The sequence below is a fragment of the Apodemus sylvaticus genome, chromosome 10, assembly GCF_947179515.1.
Source record: "Apodemus sylvaticus chromosome 10, mApoSyl1.1, whole genome shotgun sequence".
In the NCBI taxonomy this organism is placed as follows: domain Eukaryota; kingdom Metazoa; phylum Chordata; class Mammalia; order Rodentia; family Muridae; genus Apodemus; species Apodemus sylvaticus.
The window spans coordinates 105,417,793-105,437,934 of NC_067481.1; the positions used below are offsets into that span (position 1 = coordinate 105,417,793).

The 20,142-nt window shown below is 51.3% G+C and overlaps 1 protein-coding gene across 6 annotated transcripts in view; it reads left to right on the plus strand.

Moving 5' to 3' along the window:
- The window catches only part of Clec16a (C-type lectin domain containing 16A), a 189,224-nt gene that overhangs the window by 165,831 nt on the left and 3,251 nt on the right, over positions 1-20,142 (plus strand). For 5 of the 6 annotated variants that reach the window (XM_052194091.1, XM_052194092.1, XM_052194093.1 and 2 more), the window contains one exon: positions 11,713-11,871. In XM_052194091.1, coding sequence (XP_052050051.1) covers positions 11,713-11,871 — 159 coding nt within the window. Of the gene's footprint in view, positions 1-11,712; positions 11,872-16,876; positions 17,001-20,142 lie in introns of all 6 variants that reach the window. The other variant, XM_052194095.1, reaches the window with a different exon arrangement.

The following is a 20,142-nucleotide window of genomic DNA, read 5'->3' on the forward strand; positions in this document are numbered from 1 at the left end:
TGCCACTGCTCCTTGTAGGGAAGGGGAAAACCCCAGCCTGTAAATATGTAGACTGCTAATCACCTGTGTTCAGGTACTGAGGTCAGAAGACAGAATCTAAGCCTCTAAAAATATGGGGAGTACTGGAAAGGATTTCTAGAGAAAGGAATGAAAGAAATAACCCCAAATCTCCATTTACCCCTCCCCAGTCCCTGGGCATTGGCCACTGCATCTTGGATTCTTGGGAAGAAATGAAGTCAGTGCACCCAGCTATGCAGGTCCCGGTTAATAATGAATGTGGAGGAAGGAGAAAGGATGTTCAATATTTAAACAGTGCAGAGCGCTAGCTCTTTTGCCAGTTACTGCCCTCTGCCTGCTTCCTGGATGGCTTCTGTAAAACTGAGCACTACCCAGTTCCGCCGCCGGCCCCTGCCACCTGCTTATGTGAACAGGGAACAGTAGCTTTGAGGCACTCCAGCCAGAAAGATTTCTGTTGCTTTTCATGAGAGGAGGAGATAATGACATGGGGCTGGGGGCTGTGGTGCACGGCCCATGTATTCGGGGGTTTATGTCCAGGCTGCCTGAGTCCCTCACATCCTCCTCGTGGGGCTGCCTGTGTCTCATTTGTGTTAGCCTTCAGTGGCCTGACTAATGAGGAAGCCTTACAGGGAACAAGTAGACTTACCTTAAGAACTATCTCTTCAAGTTCATGAACTGAATATCTGCCTTCAAAGTTGCATGTAATGCAGAATTCGGTGAATCAATTTCCCTTTTCTTCTTGACATGTTATATCAAAGGCAAAAGCATCCTTCTGGGGGGGAGGAGAAAAGAAAACATTTGGCCCGAGACATAATAAAATCATGCTTAAGGATGCAACAAACTTGAAGTCTCTTAGTTAAAGGAAATCAATACTTTTATGATGAAATATTAATCATCCTTAAAAAAATAAGTCAAAACTAGAGATGCACAAGAGCCAGTGATTTTAATGCCTCAGGCATTAGCTTGGCGTTTGCAAGGAAGCACAAAGTGTAGCGCCCACGGGAGCCTCTCTGAGAGCCTCTCCCAGGCCTCATGAGCCACTTGTGGATTTTTGTTCAGAAGCACACATATCTTTCCATGACATGCCAAAGTAACTTCCAAGCATTTCCAAACTGCTGATTTGGGGAAATGAGAAGTGAGAAGAAGAGGAACCTGTAGAGGTTTTGTGTGTGTGTGTGTGTGTGTGTGTGTGTGTGTGTGTGTGTGTGTGTGTGTGCTATGAGAAGGGCAAGGAGAGCCTGCAGAGAATCAGAGAGAGCTGCCTGTGTGCAGTCCTCCCTTCTTTGGACCAGCAGTGCTCGTAGGAGGTACTGAAGCCTGTTTAACTCTTTGGAGACAGGTCAGGTGGTTGAGTGTTGAGATTTTGCATGCAGATAACTGTCAGACACGCAGGACAGCCCTGTTGTGCAGAGAGCGAGCAGTGGAGCTGGCGTGGACACACGAGGCTGAGTGGCTTTGCTGTAAATCCTTATGTCAGGGTATTGGGCATGGAGCGCCCTCCTGTGTGTGTGTGCCTGGGCAGCAGAGGACGGATCAGAGTTTGAAGCCACCCTGTATTTAAAAAAAAAAAAAAAATCCATTATCTTAGACAGTTAAAGTTACTTAGGAGAACTTTCAGGTCTCACTTTATTGAATGAAGCCTCCAGTCATACAAGGTGACAAAAGGATGGTCTCAATCGTGTGTGGTGTTACATTCTCAAAATATCCAGATTACTTTTCCCACCACACACCCTATACCCAAGACTAACCAAGTTCTGCCTCGCTAAAGCCAGCTTCCAGTTCAGCAGTCAAAATACAAGTGCCTGGACAAGAGTCTCCACTACCTGCGCTCTCAGGGCAAGCGAGGCTTCTACAGCCACATTACCTAGGAGCAGCCCGAGGCCTGGGAACGTTCCTCTTCCGTGTCCTTTACCCGAGCTTCTGCTTTTCCCCAGACTTCTCCTTTGCCCGTGACAGATACTGACCATCTGGTTGGCCAAGTATCATGGGACTGCAGGAACAGACACTGACAGAGCACTACCCACTGAGCAGCAGCTGTGTGCCTCTGAAGCATGCTCTGGGCTGACGGCCACCTTGGCCTCTGCATGACTCAGCATGTTCCCTGATTCCATCTAACGCCCACCGTGCTGATAGCATCTTTGGTTCTTTCTGTAGTAATGTGTAAGGCAACATTGCCATCTGTCAATCTGGCCTCGCCCCAGTCAGTTAACACACACAGGAGAGACTTCAGTGACATAGCTACTACAGGAGCAAACCACCCTGCTCTGTAAGCCAGAGTCCCAGCAAACAAATAAATAGAAAGGGACCCCAGCCTATGGCTCTCTGCCCTGGGGGGTGTTACTGTACATCTTTTGCAGAAATTAACAATGAATCCCCTGCCCTCTCTGTATATCTGTGGAATCCTCAGGGCTAGGCATCCACATTATGAGGCCTATCCTACAATGCTGCCTTCTTCTGGCCCAAGGAGGGCTGATAAGGGACTTCTCAGCAAACCAGGTACTCCTGGCCTACCACAGCTCTGGGGACATCCTTGTCAGGAGGCCTTCAGCTGGTCCACCTGCTCTGTTCCTGATTTGGGAATCTTCCTCCCCGTGCCTACAAAGTCCCCCACAGCTATCTAACAGCCTCCTTCTCCCTGCTCTTTCAGCCTTGTCCACTGCCTCAGAACACAGGCAGCCAAGATGGCCGCTGGTGAGCTCTCTGTTGCCTTGGCTGAGAGGCGGTTGTAGAGCTCTGTGCTCTCTCATGTACACATGGTAATGCCATTTAAAGTGGGCAGGGGCTGGGAGAGGCGAAAGCCCAGGCAGCCTGGGGAGAAGGCCCAAGCCCTGCTGCCCTACAGAGCACCTCTCCAGAACCAGCTCCCCAGGGTGGCCACATGCCAGCCAGGCCTCCAAGCAGGGAGGAGCACCTGCACTCCTGACATCCACTCAGCTCAGGGGTCCCCCAGCGGCAAAAGGGACACTTGGCCCGGAGGTGTCTCCCATGGGTGGTAGTCCACACAGCTAGGCCCTCACCTGAACCAAATCAAAATGGCACAGGGAAAAAGCAGAATACTGAAAAAACATTTTCTCTTTTCTGCAGGTTTTCACGTATAGCCCTTAATAGCCAAGAGGATTTGTCCATGGATAAAGAGCTATAGGCTATCAGATTCTGCAAGTTCCCAGATATTTTTGTATGTTATCCCTTTAAAACCAACCAGAAATAAAAGTTTTAAGTGTTTGGAGGCAGAGCCAGTCATGGAGTCGCCTGCGGCAAGGGTCAGAAAGCAGAGAATGGTGACTGCTGTAGTGTCCCTGTCCCTCATTTACATATCTGCCACCCACCATCCCTGCCCCAATACAGGGCAGAAAGCAGCTTTTCCAGTAGTGGGACACAGGGAGAAAATCAAAAAGTGATACTCGGGTGATCCCAGAGTTCATAGCTCTGAAGTACTGCATCTTCAGACCACTGAAGAGAGCCAGGTAGGAAGGGAGCAGGTGTCCTGAGGGTCTGTGCACAGAACCCAGCCACAGGTGCCCACATGCCAGGAGGCCCTCGCATCTAGGTCCAAGCTTGGTCCTTGTTTATTTATTATTATTTATATTGTGGAAGGAGGAGCATTTGTCGTGTGTGTGTGTGTGTGTGTGTGTGTGTGTGTGTGTGCGCGCGCGCGCGCGCCCACAAAAGCCAAAATGTTGGATCCTCTAGAGCTGGAAATAAAGGTGATTGTGGGCCCCTCAACCTAGGTACTGGCGACCAGACTTAGTCCTCTGGAAGAACATTACTCACCCTTAACCCCTGAGCTTCCTGTCTGTCTAACCCATTTTGTTTATTTTAGCATTTTACTTGCTCGGCAGTAGATGACTGTATATGTGAGTGGGAACACATGCTCAGCGGCCAGAGGAAAGAAAGGCCACTGGGTGTCCCGCTGTATCCCTCACCACCAAATTTCCATAAAACAAGCTTTCTTGCTGAGGTTAGAGCTAGGTTGTCCCCAGCAAGGGATCCCCCTGTCTCTGACCCCACAGCAGTAGGGCACAGGACACCTGCAGCCACGTGCAGCTTTTTTATATACGTGCTGGGGACGTATATAAAAGAATGATCAGATCCTCATCATTCATTTATTTAATGTGTTTGGATATTTTCCTGAATGGTTGTCTGTGTGCATGCCTGGTGCCTAAGAAGACCAGAAGGTGTCCTATCCTCTAGAACTGGAGTTCCAGATATTTGTGAGGCACCCTGAGACTGCTGAAAGTGAACCTAGGTCCACTAGAACAGCCAGACAGTGGTCTTTAACTGTTCAGCCGTCTCCCCAGCCCCACTGTGGGCTTTTTCAGCAGCGTTGGTGGCATCACCTCTGCCTCGGGTGGCTTCCTCACTGGCTCCCTGCTCAGCCCCCCACGTCCCCTCATCTTACTGAAGGACAAGCTCCAGAGACACATGGGTCAGAAAGTCCGTGTCACTGCAGCTGCTCAGCAGTTCCAGTATTAGGCTCTGTCATATCTCTACCCAGTTCACCCAAGGGGTGAAAGGGCAGAGTGGAGCGAAGAGCCAGCGAGGGAGGAGCAGGGCCGTGCACATGCACACCCGCTGTCCTGGGTTGAGGTCACAGGCCTGATTGATTTTTTTTTTTTTTTTTTACTGTTTCCCAGCATCTTGGTGTGTGGTGAGAAAAATATGACCACTGTCTGGCTGGGAGCCTGAGCCCTGGCCTCGGAGCTAATGAAAGGCAGGCTTGGGAGCCTGTGGCCCTCAGCTCCCCATTCCCAATGGAGGCCTGGCAGCTCTGTGCTTCCTCACCTGGGACCTCATGGAGAGATGCTTGGCCAGGCCGAGCTCTTAGCTGTACTCCAAACTCACACATCCCCATCACAGGAGCTGTTGCTGGCAGCTCCACAGGTGACATTTCAGGCTCAGGATGGGGATGATGACAGCCCAGCACCCCTTAGAAGTACAGGGCTTATGCACAGACATGAGGCAAGCTGGCTTTGCCCCACCCCTTAGGTAGGCCACTCCTTGTTTTTCAAAAAGAGCAGGAGGATGCCTCAGCCTGGCACTCACAAAGCCTGCCTTCTGTCCGAAGCACCACTCAAGCCTGTGATCTCCTTACTCAAGAGGTCAAGGCCAGCCGGGCGGTGGGGGCGCACGCCTGTAATCCCAGCACTTGGGAGGCAGAGGTAGGCGGATTTCTGAGTTCCAGGCCAGCCTGGTCTACAAAGTGAGTTCCAGGACAGCCAGGGCTACACAGAGAAACCCTGTCTCGAAAAATCAAAGACAAAAACAAAAACAAACAAGAGGTGAAGGCCAGCGGAGGGTCAGGTTCAAGGTCATCCTGGACTACGAACAAATTAAAGGCCACCCTGGGAGAAGTCCTGCTTCAAAAAGCGGGGGGGGGGGGGGGGGGGGGGGGGGGGGGGGGGGGGGACAATTGTGGAAATGTTATTTACACATTTTAAAACTTCAGGCAGTTTATGTATAGTTTACATAAAAATCCAAATAGCCACCCTTTTTGGAAGAATTGGAAATGTACCCAGAGGGAGGCTTCTTACACTAAAGGTCCCAGCCCCTGATATTTGACTCTTGGGGCCCAGGCTTTCCGGACAGGACAGAAGGCTTTCTTAGCCTCCAGATCTCACTGGGGTCAGGGAAGCCTCTTAGCTCTTCCCGCCCTCCTTCACTTGCTTTACCAGCCAAACTTGTAGGGTATGTGATCTCTACCATTAGTATCTATAGAAAAATCTGGAAAAAAGCAGGGAAGCCACTGTGGCACCACAGTACACCGGCCAGAGCACTTCCTTCTTAACTCTTGTAGAAATCACAGTGTCACTGCCTAGAGAAGAGAGTTTGATGAAGGCCACCATGCAGTGGCCTCTTGGCAGAATGAACAAGATACTTTGTAAAGGCAAGCAGCTCAATCTTCGCTCTGCTGCTCTCAGGGACGTGCCAGGAGAGCTTCGAGGGATGCAGCCTTTCGGTGACTAGTGAGTCCCAAGAGCTCCACTGTGCTACCTGCGCTTCTCCCACTCAACTGGAGCTCCTGGGAAACTCAGGCTAAATGTGCTGTGCTGTGCTGTGACAGAAGTCTTCCTGCTGTCACTTTGACTTGGCATGCACCCTGATGTTGGTCTAGTACCAGCTGCTTTTGTTAGAGGGCTTCAGGGATGCTCTCTCTGAAGATGGGTTTCAGCGTTCAAAGGGATCAGGTGCGTGCTGAGAACAGCGAGCCCCTAGCAGTCTATGGGTGAGCATAGAGTTAATCCTGAGAACAGCGAGCCCCTAGCAGTCTATGGGTGAGCATAGAGTTAATCCTGAGAGCAGCGAGCCCCTAGCAGTCTATGGGTGAGTATAGAGTTAATCCTGAGAGCAGCGAGCCCCTAGCAGTCTATGGGTGAGCATAGAGTTAATCCTGAGAGCCGAGAGCCCCTAGCAGTCTGTGGGTGAGCATAGAGTTAATCCTGAGAGCCGAGAGCCCCTGGTGCTCTGCTGGGTATAGCCCTATGTTACACAGAGTACAAGCTCCTAAGAATGACCTGAGTTGAGCAGACTCCTGCACTTGACCTTCTGAGAGGCCCCTGTGGAATCCCCTACACAGACTCAAGCCAGTTCCATCATTCCAAAAGAGCAAATACTTTTTAACCTGGAACACTTAGATTTTAATCAAATACCCAGAAGGCACCAGTGGCCCCTGCTTTCTTGGAAGATTAGAAAAGCTTCAGCTCAGGCATGCCGAGGCCCCAGGATCCCTACCTGCACACTGTGCAGTCTCTCATGGCCCTCAGTTTCAAGGTCTTAGTCCTCTTTTAGAATCTTTGATTTCTGGTTTGAACTCAGAAAGAAACTCAGTCCATTCACTGGATTCTCCCAAAAACTCCACTTACATCATGGAAGGAAGTTGAATTCATAATCAGGATCACTTGCCCCTCCCCTTTTCCTTCATCCCACCATGTCCAGATCTACCCCACCAGAACTACCAGCCCCATAAGCTCAGGGCAATTTTCTCCTTACCAGAAGAGGGTCAGAACCAGGATATCAATGTGACCAGGAGATGTAGCCCATATCCTGCATTAACAAGGCATTCCTCACAACAACACCAGATAAGATTAGCTTCAACTACATAGAAAGTGCTAGAAGGGAGGTTTATGTTGCTCTCCATGATGAATATGATGAATATCTCCATCATGAATATGGGTAAGCAAGGGTTCCTTCTATAAGGCATCAGGGACCCAAGTTCCTCTTCACACAGTGCTCTTCCTTCCCTCATATACAGTCCCCTCTTAGTCCAGGATGACTGCCGGACTTCTGCCCATCACATCCGTGTGCCAGGAAGCAGAATAGAGGATGTGCCTACCCTCTTTCCTGTTGAAAGGCTTCTTGGAAATCCCACATGCCACTTTGATGTCTGTTTCATGGCCACAACTCAATTACAAGGCCATGCCTAGTGGCCAGGCTCTGTAACTGCAAGTGAAGGGAGAAAATGAGTAAGGGCTTAAGTAGTCAAAGTTGTTATCCAGAATATGAGGCATCTTTGCAGTCAGGGCTCTCATGCAGGGCTCTTGCCTGAGCTGGTGGTGCCCAGGCCTGTAATCCAGGACCCAGGGAAGTAGAGGCAGGAGAATCCGGAGTTCAAGGCATTTCCAGCTATTTTCAGAGAGGTCAAGGCCAGTCTGAGATGCAACAAGACCCTGTGTCAAAACAATAGTGATTCATGGTAAGGAGATTAGAAAATTTGGACAAGCCCCTGAAAGACAATGAAAGCCTGCTCCAAACCTACCCATTCCTCTCATAGGCTCAGCCCTGCAGTTGCTTTCTCTACTCTGGACAGGGATGAGGGAAAACCTGGAATTTTTCAGGAGGAGTGTGTGGACACACTTTTGCTAATATTTCCTCTCTTGCCACATCTCGAGCACTTCCCTGGGCTCTTAATCTTCCTTTCTGCTGGCATGTTTGTCAACTTGAGGCTTTCATCAATGGCCTGTGTCAGAATCCACTGGCTTTCCTCCAGCTCTGGAGATACCCATGTCTTACCATCCCCCATGCTACACCCTCTCACCAGCATTCACCCCGCATCCTCCACCACTCCCAGTGACTCCAGTTCCTATACACAGACTGGGCCCAAAGGCTTGCAAGCCCCCACAGCCTTTGGTACACATCTAAGAGCTGCTCTTGGGACAGACACAGGGCAAGCCAAGTTTGTCATCAGCGTGAAGACCCTGGGGAGCCTGTGTGCCTGTTACCCATCCCATAATCTCTGGCTTGTCTATGTGTTTGCAAGGACTTGGCAGTCCTTGTGGGTTGACATAGACCCAGAAGGCCTCTGGCATCCCTGCTGTAGTTAGCTCATCCAGAACTGCCTTGCTGGGATGAAGCAAGAATTCTGAGGTCCAGGGCTCAGCCATGCCATTCGCCTGAGGTTCTTTCCAGTGCCCACCCAGTCTCCCAGTACGGCAAGTTAGTGTGGAAGAGAGCCGCTTGACACTGCACATACAGAGAGGATGGAGAAGAGGGGAGATTTAAGCAGCAGCACAGGAGGAAAGTGTATGCTCAGTGCCTCTACTCAGTTTATCCTGCAAAATATGACAGGGACCAAACATTTCAGTGCGCAGGACCTACAGGATAGAAGGAAAGAGTCACCTCCTGCAAGTTGTTATCCGACCTTTGTAGGAATGCTCTAATTACATGTACATTTTATTACTAGTTTAAGACTTGATGCTGACCCAAAAATTAAAGAACTTCCTTTTGTCTTCCTTTCAAAAGAGCATCCTGGGGACAGAACCCAGGCAGCCCACATATGCTGGGCAAGGGCTGTGCTACAAGCTCCGTCCACCCAGCAAAGACTCGTGTCTTTGCTCATCCCTCACGACCCGCACTCTAAATATGTCTCGGTGGCTTTCGAGACCCCAGGGCCCCAGCTTTCCAGTCTTCGTTTTCAATCAGGAGCACACAAAGTTCAGTCGCAACACCATTCCGACACTCAGCTTGTTTGTACGTGTGATAAATTGGCGGCTTGGGAAAAGCCACCTGACATTTTGATTTGTTACAGGGTAATTCATTTTTGAGGCAAGTAAACAGCTTTACACTCAGGGGTTTACCGCTGCGCGTGATTAAGAAGTAAGCAGCAATAAAGTTCACTGCAAAGCTGTGGCTGATTGTCCCTGTGGAGTTCTCCTGAGCAGTGTTGGGATCTGTCGGACATTCTCTGTGTCTCCTTTGTCGGCCTTTCCTGCCAGTCAGTCAGTCTCTCAGCGCAGCCTCAGGGGGTCTGGAGGCCTGTGGTGCTGCCAGTCCCTCTGTAACAGCTACCTGAGGTACACAGTAGGTGAGGGCAGCAGGCACTGACCACCAGGCCCCATCCGCCTGCTGTGGCCATGACACATGTCACCTGCCCCGTGGAGCCTGGTCCAGGGTATCAGTGAGCTTGGTCAGTTGATGACAGTGGTTCTTCCTGAACATTAGTCATATACATAGCTCCTCCTTGGCCACGTGCACCACCGAGTCTACAGGGAAGGAGTGTGCAGAGCAGGAGGTCCTGTCAGTAGACGAAGAGAAGGAAGTGAGGAGGTGAGGGCCTTGCCTGGACAACCCCCACCCCCACCCCCCACCCACCCCCACCACTGACCAGTAAGCTCCCCAGGAGCAAGAAGCTGCTGTGCCCTTTGTACTGTGTGGGGCCAGGCACACTGCCCCAGAGGAACCCAGAGCACAGCATTCTATGCTCTTCAGACGACATGGTCTCCAGGGCAGTGGCTCGACTCTGGGTAGGCCAATGGCATTTAAACCAAGTTCCAAAGCTTTGTCCTCCTAAAACTTTACTTGATGAGTTAGTCCTTGTGCTGCTGTGGCAAGCAGCTTAAGGAAGGCATATTTAGGCTCATGGTTTAAGGGGATACAGATCATCATGGTGAAGAAGGTCTGATGACCAGAGGATCTGGTGGCCCGGCACATTGCACCCACAGGCAGGAAGCTGAGAGGAATGCTGGAGATCCTCTTGACTTCTCCTCTTTATTCAGTCTTGGACCCCTGCCCACGGAATGGTGCTGCCCATGTGCAGGGTGGGTCTCCCCTCTCTGAGAATACCCTCAGAGGCCCAGAGCTCTGCCCATGGTGATTCCAAATCTAGCCAGATTTGCCATCACACTGACCTAACAAGCAGTGGCCAGCATCTTCCACCTTCCTGTGTTCTGTGGAAGTAAGGCTGGTCCCGGAGAGCCTTCTGGAGGAAGTGTGAGGAGGAGCTAGACCTGGAGGTTCCAGCAGTGCCGGAGAGGCGGAGTGAAGCTGGGCCAGCTAGGACGACTGTGCTCACTGAGAGCAGCCAGGGGTGTTAAGGGCAGCCCTTCTGCTAAAGGACTTGTGCCTGACCCCGTGTCACCTCGGAACAGCTTCTGGATGAAGGGGCAGAGGCACTGTGGTCTGCAGAGCTCCAGTTCCTGGAGCTGAAGCAGAGCCCACATGTCTACATGGGCTGCTGGGATTATTGAAGTATTTATTCCTTGGGAATTTTCATGTTTGTTGAGAATAAAATCAGACGCATCAGCCCTTTAGAGGGCAGAACATAAGAGCTCAGAGCCCCAGCGTGGAAAGCACGAGGCAGGTGCAGCTCCTGGGCCATCAGCAAGACCGGGTTTGTCATACGGAGGGATCTGGGGGCTTTGGGTTGTTTGTTTGTGTTATTTGTTTCTTTACGACAGAACCTCACCATATAAACCAAACTGGCCTCAAAGTCAGAGATCTGCCTGCCTCTGCCTTGTGAATGTTGCATGTTGGGATTAAAGGTGTGTATCCAACATACCCAATGTTAAGAATACTTTTTTAAAGTTAAGATTTATTTTTACTCTATTTATATGAGTTGTTTTGCCTACATGACTGTGTACCATGTATGTGCCTGGTACCTGCAGAGGCCAGAGAGGACCTGAGATCTCCTAGAACTGGAGCTCAGGTGGGGTTCTGAGCTGCCATGGGACTCCTCTGCAAGTGTAGCCAAGTGTCCTAACTGCTCAGTCGTCTCTCCAGTCGGCAAGAGCGCTTTAAACATTACACAGACATTTGCCGTGTGCCCTGCCTGTGACGGGCCTGCTGGGAAGTCTTGCGTCTCCCCGTCTTCCCCATGGCTGAAGCCATGAGAGCGAACAAGCAGAGACAGACTGAGAGGCAGGCCTCTTACCTGCTGCTGAGAAGTGGGTTTCACCAAGTAGAACTAAGTATCTCTAAACCTGGGGGCTAGGCCACAAACCACAGAGTCCCCATATCCATGAGTGACTCTGGGGTGGGCTGGTGGTGACTGTCGCCAAGCTCTTCAGCTCATCATAACGCTGCTCCTCCAGGCCTGCCAAGGCAGGATGGGTCTGGGAGGGGAGAACCGGGCTCTTGCTGCTCATCTCTGTAATACCTCTGCCTCAAAGCATATCCAGCCACGGCGATGGCTGAAGCGGGCACCATAGCCTTGCCCTGGCCTGGTCAACGGCAGCTGTTTCTGAAAACAGCTTCACACATGCCCAGATTAGCCCCTGACCAGAGAGATCTTCTCCTTCTGCCAAGCATGCCAAGGCTCACACAGAGAAAAGACCAGTAGAGTTGTCTTGACATTAAAGCCCCCATGCTGCCTTTGAGGCAAAAACTGGCCGCCCAGTGTCTCCGACTCAGTATGAGGGGCCCTCCTTGTGCAGAGCCTTCCGGCACTCTTCTGACTAACGGTGTTGCACTGTTGTCTTGCAGGCTTTGCTGTGGCCCAGTGCATAAACCAGCATAGCTCTCCGTCCCTGTCATCACCATCACCACCGTTTGCCAGTGGGAGCCCCGGTGGCAGTGGGAGCACCAGCCACTGCGACTCAGGAGGCTCTTCCTCAGCACCCTCAGCAACCCAGAGCCCGGCAGGTATTGGCCATGAGATGTGGGGGACTTTGGGAGGCCCTTTGGGACCCTGTGACCCCTTGCCTCGTTTATGACCTCTGACTCTCAGCTACTCCCCATGATGTCTGAAAGATATTGCCAGTCAGTGGTGTCCTTTCTGGTTGGGCGAGAAGGCATTCCCCACCAGCTGCAGTAACCAGTGCCTATCTTGGATGCTCTGCTCAGCTCTGCCCACATTTCTATAAGGAGTAGCACCCAGCTAGGCCTAGCCTAAGTGGCATCACTTCTGTGTGTGTCACCGGAGGGGTGTCTCAGAGATGACTGTGTGAAGCCTGGGAGAAGGAAGAATCACCCCTCCTAACTGGGCTCCAGCACCCGAGTTTCCTCTTTCAGTGTCTGGTACTGTCTAGATGTCCCCAGGAGCATCCCCGCCTCTCTGAGCGAGTTCATTAGGACAGAGCAAGGTCACCTCTTCTTGTCCTTTAACATACACTAGTTCAAAGGCTATAGAAAGAGTCCATTAAGAAGAGTAAGACTGTAATGCCTTAGCCCACCTCTACCTGCCTTGTCCTGGGCTCTTAGGAGCAGTGTGCACACTTGTTTCTCTTTGTTCTGCATCAAGTCCCAAGGAATAGACAACAGGCTTGGTTCCTAATTAGCATGGCCCCAAATGCAGCCCAAAGAGCAAGTCTAAAGTAGGGGTAAGCCCAGTGTCCCCAGGTAGTTCAGGGCTTCACACTTCCCAGCAGCACTGCCCCACTAGCTACAGGGTACCATGTCTCTAGGCTGTACCCTCTCTGTGCCTCCAAGGTCTGGTTAAAGCCCCCCCCCCAGCATATCTCACAGGGCACCTATCCCTGAAGAACCATGGAAAGAGTCTCCAGGCAAAGGCCAAGGTGCTGTACCCACCCCAGGTTCCATTGTCTTCCTGGATATTGTGCTTTCCTCCCTGACATTTTCAGTTTCATCCTCCTGGTAGTTGATTAAGTAACTCTTGTACTCATGCCTCTGACTTAGAGGATCCTAGCCCACCTGTGCAACCCTACCCCCACAAGGTGCCTGTTCCTATCCCCTGTTGATGTCACAAGGCCAGACAGGTCACCCTCAGGTCCACCTCATGGAACCTCTTCAGGGCATTGTCAGATCCTCTCCCTGCCCCCAGGGAAGGAATGGCTGGACTCTGGTAGGTAGCTGCAGATTGAAGCAGCTGCTGAGCTGCTCTCAGAAACACAACCAGAAGATGCAGAGGGAACATGCTTCAAAGCCAAGACCAGCCCCAGGACCTAGTTTTGGTGTCACCTTGCTCTGAGACAGGAGTGTGGGGTAGTATGTTCACATGCTGTGTTCATACACTTGCCCATATGCACATTTCTGTATGTACAAATGAGCCCAGACGCTCCTGTTGGACAGCACTCCTAGGACAGAAGATCTCTTCTACATAATGTGAACACCTTTCTTGCATTTTTAAGGAGGCAGAGCTAACATCTAAGTGAGCAGGTAGCCACACACTTCTCTGCCTAAAAGTAAAACCAAGAGAAGCCTTGCATTGTCCAAATCAACCCTATAACGTGTGCTCATTATTTCTCTCTTGTCTTCCCCCAGCCCCCAATCCCTACCATTCTCTGCCCAGTGCCAACAACATGTCTTTGAATCTCACAAATCCAGGGGCCATTAGCCTGGCTGTCAGATGGCCAGGCAGTTCCAGTGAATAAGTGATAGTCAGGATCTCTGAGGTGTCTGCTCCCTCTTACTGCATCCCGGCAGGCACACCAGCCCCATTTTTTATGTGACGTGACAGTAAAAGCCTGAGCCTGGCTACCCATCCACCTCTGTCCACTCCACAATAGCTCACCTCTTTTAGAGAAGCTGACCTGACCAAGAGCTATGGCCATTCTCGGGGAGGGAAGCATGTTCTCAGACACAGCTGTTGGTCCTGACAAGAGACTCCTGGAGCCCATGAGCATCTCCACCTCAGTGCTCCACTGTAGGTCATGCCTCTGATCCAGAACCAGTACATGCTTGGTTCCTGCAGGTCCAGCTGCCCCTCCCACACCTGCTCCCTATTGGGCTGTGCTGAGGGGCTGCCAAAACCTCAGGAGTTTGACGCTGGCTCTAAGCGGTAGCCCAGTGTTTAGGAATCAGAGAATAGCGTACTGGCCAGTCTTTATATCTGCCAAGGGCTGCCACCATCAACTAGAGGTGCTGTCCTCAGATAGCCAGCTGGTAGTTGGAGGAACCTGAGGAGCCAGTCCCACATCATCCACCGCACCTATCTGCTGCCCAGCCTGAACAGCATGGCTTTGCCAAGAGTCCATTTGTCCTCAGAGTAGTTTTGAGGGCATGGTACTAACTCAGAGCATTGCTGACATTATATATACTGAACCCTCCCAGAAGCCAGGGAGCTGCTTGGTATAGAGAGCATTTACCAGGCTCCTGGAAGTGAGGAAAACAAACTCCAGAGACTCAGACGCCAGCGTCCACTGCAAGGTCAAGTATCTGTTCAGGAAAGTGACGATTAATGCCGCAAGAGGCCAGTTTCCCCAGTCTGCTCCAAGTCATACTCAAATTTATACAAGGGCACATCACAAAAATACAGCTGGCCTAAGGGCTAGCAAGGGCTGGCCTTTGATAGGGCAGCTCTGGGTCCCAGTACCTTTCTGTCAGTTTCAAAACAGCCAGGAGAGCAGACTGGAACATTCCTGAAAACAAAGAAACACTGCATGTCTGAAGAGATGACCACACAAACAGCATATCAGACCCACAGACTCCCCAAACTGAGAGAGAGCCCATACTGAGTCCCAGACTGCCTCGGGAACCAGCCAGACAGTGAGTTTCGTGTTCCTGGTCAGCCTTTGCCTATCAAAGCTACACTAAAGGGTCTTGTGGGGACTTGAGTGACCTGCTCCAGTACCTGTCACACGTCTGTCTGCCCATTGCTCCTTGTGTCCTGTTTCTTACTTTTTGTGATTAGTCTCGGTCCTCCTGCCTCTGCCTCCAAGTTCTGAGACTGCGGCCTCTACCATGACACCAGCTCCACTTCACTTCCCCAGTGCTTTTGGGTGGCTGACCCCTCGGTGGAGAGTTGAACACCATGTATTTTTCTATCTGTACCAGAAACCAAGTGATTCACATGTCTAGCTCACCTAGATGGCAAGCCTCAGCTTGACCCCTGGTGAGAAAAGGCAGCAGGCTAGGTCAACACTTTCTCAACTTTTCAGAAGTGGAAATCAAAAGCAGCAGCATGGAAAGGAGTCAGTGGGCTGGCTCCTTGTTGGAACAAAGTGTGGACCCAGTGCCCTGTGCACCCTCGTGATGGCGCGTGCACACACATGAGCGTACGTGCTCAACGGCATACCCAGCTGTACACACTCACACCCTGTGGAGTTCTGCTGCTGAGGCAGGGCTTACCGTGTAAATCAGACTAGTCTGGGACTGATGCTCCTACCTCAGCCATCAGACCGCTCACATGACACTGGCCGGGATGCCCATCTTTATGGAGTCCTGATGAGGAATTGTCCCTCAGATACTGGTCCCATGATGTACCTTAGTTCCTTGCGTTTCTGGCATCCACATGTGCCAGAGCTTTAGAGTTTCTTTGTGAGCCTCTTTGAGGCAAAATACAGGGAGTGTTTATTGGAAATGATGCCAGAGAGAGGGTCAGGCTGACCTTGCAAGTGTAAATGTCACCCTGTGCACTGCAGCTGCCATCCTAAGGGCTGACAGGAAAAAGAAAGGGCTAGCTTCTGGGACCCAGGGTTGAAAGCCTCCCTGACCTCTCCCCAGGCTCCCTTCCTCCCTTCAGCCTCTCTAAGCATCCTGCCTTGATTTTTTTACACTGAGGTTTTCATCACCCAGTCCACAGACCTTTAAGGGCAGACACTTCAAAGAGGCAGTATTGTCTTTTCTCTGATTTTCTCTCTGTCTCTCTCTGTCTCTCTCTCTCTCTTTGTGTGTGTGTGTGTGTATGTGTGTATGTGTGTGTGTGTGTTGAGGTGGTAGAGTACAGCCAACATAAAATGGGCCAGCGAGCCTCCTCACATGGTGTTTCCGCATGCTCCCGCTGTCCTCGCTCTGTGGCATTACTCTTAGCTCTCCTCTTCTAATTTGTCTCTGAGACCACGACCCCAAGAACACCGTGAGTCCTTCCTCTTGTTCCTGTTCCAGCTTGTGCATTCCCACGTAGCCTACCGAGTGCCTCGTCTCCCCACTTCCTGCTCTGTGCCCTGGCCCTGGTTCCCCAGGTGGGACTTGCCAAGTCATCCCTCTCCCCCAAATACCACTGTGAGTCCCAGGCAGGTATCCAGTCCAGCATCCAGGATTTACTCACAACTTGAAGCAGATCCCTCCATGTCACCCTCCCCTGGGTCAGAAATGCTTAGTTCTCTCTGGCCTGGCTCTGACCCTCTGACCACGCCCCTCCTTCCTGCAGGCATTTCCTCTGAGTTTCCCATCTTTCTGCGGGTCCTAGATAAAACTGAGAAGCAGTTTTGTCCTTTTGTCCCCTGGTTTTTCTGACAAGACCAGAAGTTATCAGTGACCCAAATCTTTGCACAGGATTGAACCTTCTCTGTCTCTAACCATAGTAAGTTGCATGAGTGAGGGGTTGGAGCCATGTGCTTGCCTGAAGTTCCATCCCCAGTACAACCTGTAATCCCAGCACTCAGGAGTTAGAGGTGGAGGGTCAGAAGTCCACGATTCTCCTCGGCTCCATAGCAGACTTTGAGGCCAGCCTTGACTGAGAGACCCTGTCTAACGAAGAAAAGAAAGGAAAGTTGCATAAATGAACACATTTTTTCCTTAGCTCTCCTGGCCTTGACTCGTCTTGGGAGACAGCATGGACGTGTCCTGTCTACATGGTGGGCTGGCAGTCTGGGGTCCAGCTGAAGTGCAGCCCACCGCAGCCACAGCCCTTCTTCCTTTGTCCTTGGTCATGCGTGTCCGTCGCTGCTGTGTCCTTTCTTTTCCACTTCACCTTCGACGTTCCATTGTTACAGGCTTTCTATGATCTGTCGCTGTGTTTTCCCTCTAGTCAGGAGTGGCAGGAAAGGACGCCGGCGTGTGTTCAGCCTGTCGGAGGCCGACAGTCACGGCGGCCACTGGGTTTAGTGCTTCGACCAACAACTGTCACGGCAACTCACGCACAGTCAAATCAGGCAGGTCTCCTTCAGGAGCCCCCATGGGCCACACGTAATAGGGTCGGCATGAGCAGGGCGGGCAAGCTGGGCCTAGAGGGCACGCTCCCCACATCTCAGCTTCCTTTCCCTCTCTGTCCTCTGCCCAGCCGGTCCTTCCTGGCTTATGCAGAAGTATTGCCCTGTACAGCAGTCAGGCTCGGGGAGCCTCTCCAGAGTCAGCCCTGAGCTGGAGGCCATGTCCTGTATGTCCACACAAATCCTTCACTTCCACCCACTGTTGATTAGGGAATTGAAAGCTTGTAAAAGGCGGCCTGGGATGTTCTTTCCCAAGCCTTGGCCCAAGCTAAACAGCAAGTGCAGTTAGCATCCAGACCCAGTGTTTCCTCCACGGTAGGCGCCATCTTTCCAGTTCCCCCATCACTGTAAGCATCACCAGAAGAGGTGAGCCGGCTCTCGTTGTCAGGGCCACTGCTGCTACCGTCCTGGGACGGTCCCCATGCTTGCCAACATGTCCGTGTGCTGACAGTGTGTGCTGGCAACAGCCCTGCTCTTGGCTTGCTGTTCCAGCTGTTTGGAGCTTTGCATCAGCTTGCTAAGTGGAGCCCTTCTTTCCCTCCCTCCCTCCCTCCCTCCCTCCCTCCCTCCCTCCCTCCCTTAGTACTTGCCTGACATTCCAGCCTATAAACAAGCAGTCCACATCATTTCTGGAAGCCATCACTTACTTTACAAAGGCCAGTGAGGCCCTGCCCTAAAGCTCCGCACAGTCCTGGGAACACGGGCTCCCTGTGCCACCTCCTGCTGAGGCTCTCTCTGCCTCCCAGCCATGCCACACCCCTCCTCCCCAGGGCCCAAGAATGCAGCCTTTAGGGCTGGAGGCCTCAGCAGACCATAGGTGCCAGAGCTCCGACAAGCTCTGAGCATGGCCTCTCTGTGCCTCCCCTGGGAAACCTGCCCCGCTTCTCTTTCTCTGCCCCTTTGGTTAGATAAATTTGCTGCCCATTTTCAGGAAATAATTTCCAGTATGAACACCAGTGGAAGGTGGGAACAGGAGGGCATTCCTTTTTTCTATTAAAATAACTAGGGATTTTTTGGGGGGTTTTTTGTTTTTGTTTTTGTTTTTTGTTTGTTTAGGTTGTTTTTTGGTTTTGGGGGTTTTTTTGTTTGTTTGTTTGTTTGTTTTTGGTTTTTTTGTTTTTTGGTTTTCTGGATTTGGTTTTTTTGAGACAGGGTTTCTCTGTATAGCCCTGACTGTCCTGGAACTCACCAGGCTGGCCTCAAACTTAGAAATCCGCCTGCCTCTGCCTCCCAAGTGCTGGGATTACAGGCGTGTGCCACCACCGCCCAAATGGTATTTTTTAAAGTGGGGAAAAAAGACAGCCCTTTTAACAGAAAGCTGCTTCTTTTCTAAAGGCAGCCATTTGTGTGAGTGGCACTGTGGGTTGCTTTGCCTTTCTGACGGGTTTGGCGGTGGGTTTGACCAGGCTCTTCCTGCCTTCATGATCATTCTCATCTGCAAAAGCCCCGCTAGAGAACCAGGAAAGAGGTAAGAACCAGGGAGGCACTGTTTCTGCTCCTCATCACCAATGGCAGGACGATTGCATTTGCAGCGTGAGTCATTTCCTCGCTGCCCAGCCATAGCCCTCATGGAGGTGTCCCATGCAGGCTCAGACCTGTTCCAGAGCTTCCAGAGAGGTCATTGAGCTGCTGAGTGCCACTTGGACACAGAGGGTTCACACAAGGTCACAACAGGGACCTGAGCAGCCGGCCCAGCTCCCAAGCACCGCTTGTACAGTGGGACAAGTCTGTAGGAAGCAGAGAAAGCAGTGGTGTGAGGTGTACACCTCGGTCTCTTTGTTCCAGTTTTCACTGACACCCACAGCCCCCAAGCAACGGTGGGCCCAAAGCCACAGGGAGTGGCTCTCCCCAGACCGCTTGCTCTCGCCCACCACTTTGTAGAGAAAGGACGGCTGGGGGAAAGGGAGCTCCTTGGTAAACATTTCGCTAGCATTACGCCTGAGACCCTGAGTTCCATTCCCAGCAATACAAAAAAATAAAAATCAAGCTCTTAGAAAGAACAGAGCTGACCGGGCCCTTCCACCTTCCCCGAGTCCAGAAGACGGGAAGGCAGTGTGTGCTGGGCGGGCGAGAGGTGCGCGCCCCTCCCTGCGGCCCCCCTGCCGTCTGTCATTCCCCATGCTGCCTGCTTTATTCTGTTCTTCGTTCTTCCGTCCTTTGCCTCTATGTTTGGATTGCTTTTCTCTTTTATTTTGGCTCAAATGAGAAAACAAAATGAAACCAATCAGAATAACATTGAACTCAAACTACACCCCATCTGCCCTGAGTCCCTCAGACAGCTCTAGGGCTGGGCACTGGCCATCTTCTGCAGAGGCCTTTTAACCCTAGAGTCCTACACATATGAGCAGCCAAGCCACATTCCTACACCACCTCCTCTCAGGGTCTTAAAGTGCCCAGGCTCCGGAGAGCTGAGTGGATTTTGATTTTCCCTTGAATGCCACACATTCCTGGCTGACATCATTGAAAAGCAAGTGTCCTACATGTATCCAGTGTCCAAGGGTTTAATAAAGTACAAGCAAACAAACCACAACATAAATTCTCCATCAGGTGCTCGCTCCAGTACCACGTATAAGAATTCTCTATCGGGTGGAGGCTAGCTCAGTAGTGGCCCTGGGCAAGCCCACCTGCTTGGTGGGTGCTAGCTTAGTACCTGCAGAAGACAGAGGCTCACAACTGTACAAGGTTTTAGAAACTAGAAAGTCCTACTTTTAAAAAACAAAACAAAACTGTTGCACTGGATTCCTTGGCAAGTGTCTCCAAATGTAGCCTCTAGAAATAGCCGGAGTTGTAGGTATACCCCAACCTGTCTGCTTTCAGTTTCCGTTTTTTTTTTGTTTTGTTTTGTTTTTTGTTTTTTGTTTTTTTTTTTACCATTGCGCAATGGTCTAGACTCTGTCCCTGCATACAAAGCTTGCCCAGACCAGGTTTCACTTTCAGTATTCAGGTATTGATTTCAGACAAGGCCTGAGTTTTCTCCTGCTATCACAAGTCAGGCACCCAAGGTCCTAACACACTATCCCTAGGCCTAAGTTAGATGAGGCTAGCAGCTTCTGGGTCCCATCAAGGAGAAGGTGGAACAGGCACG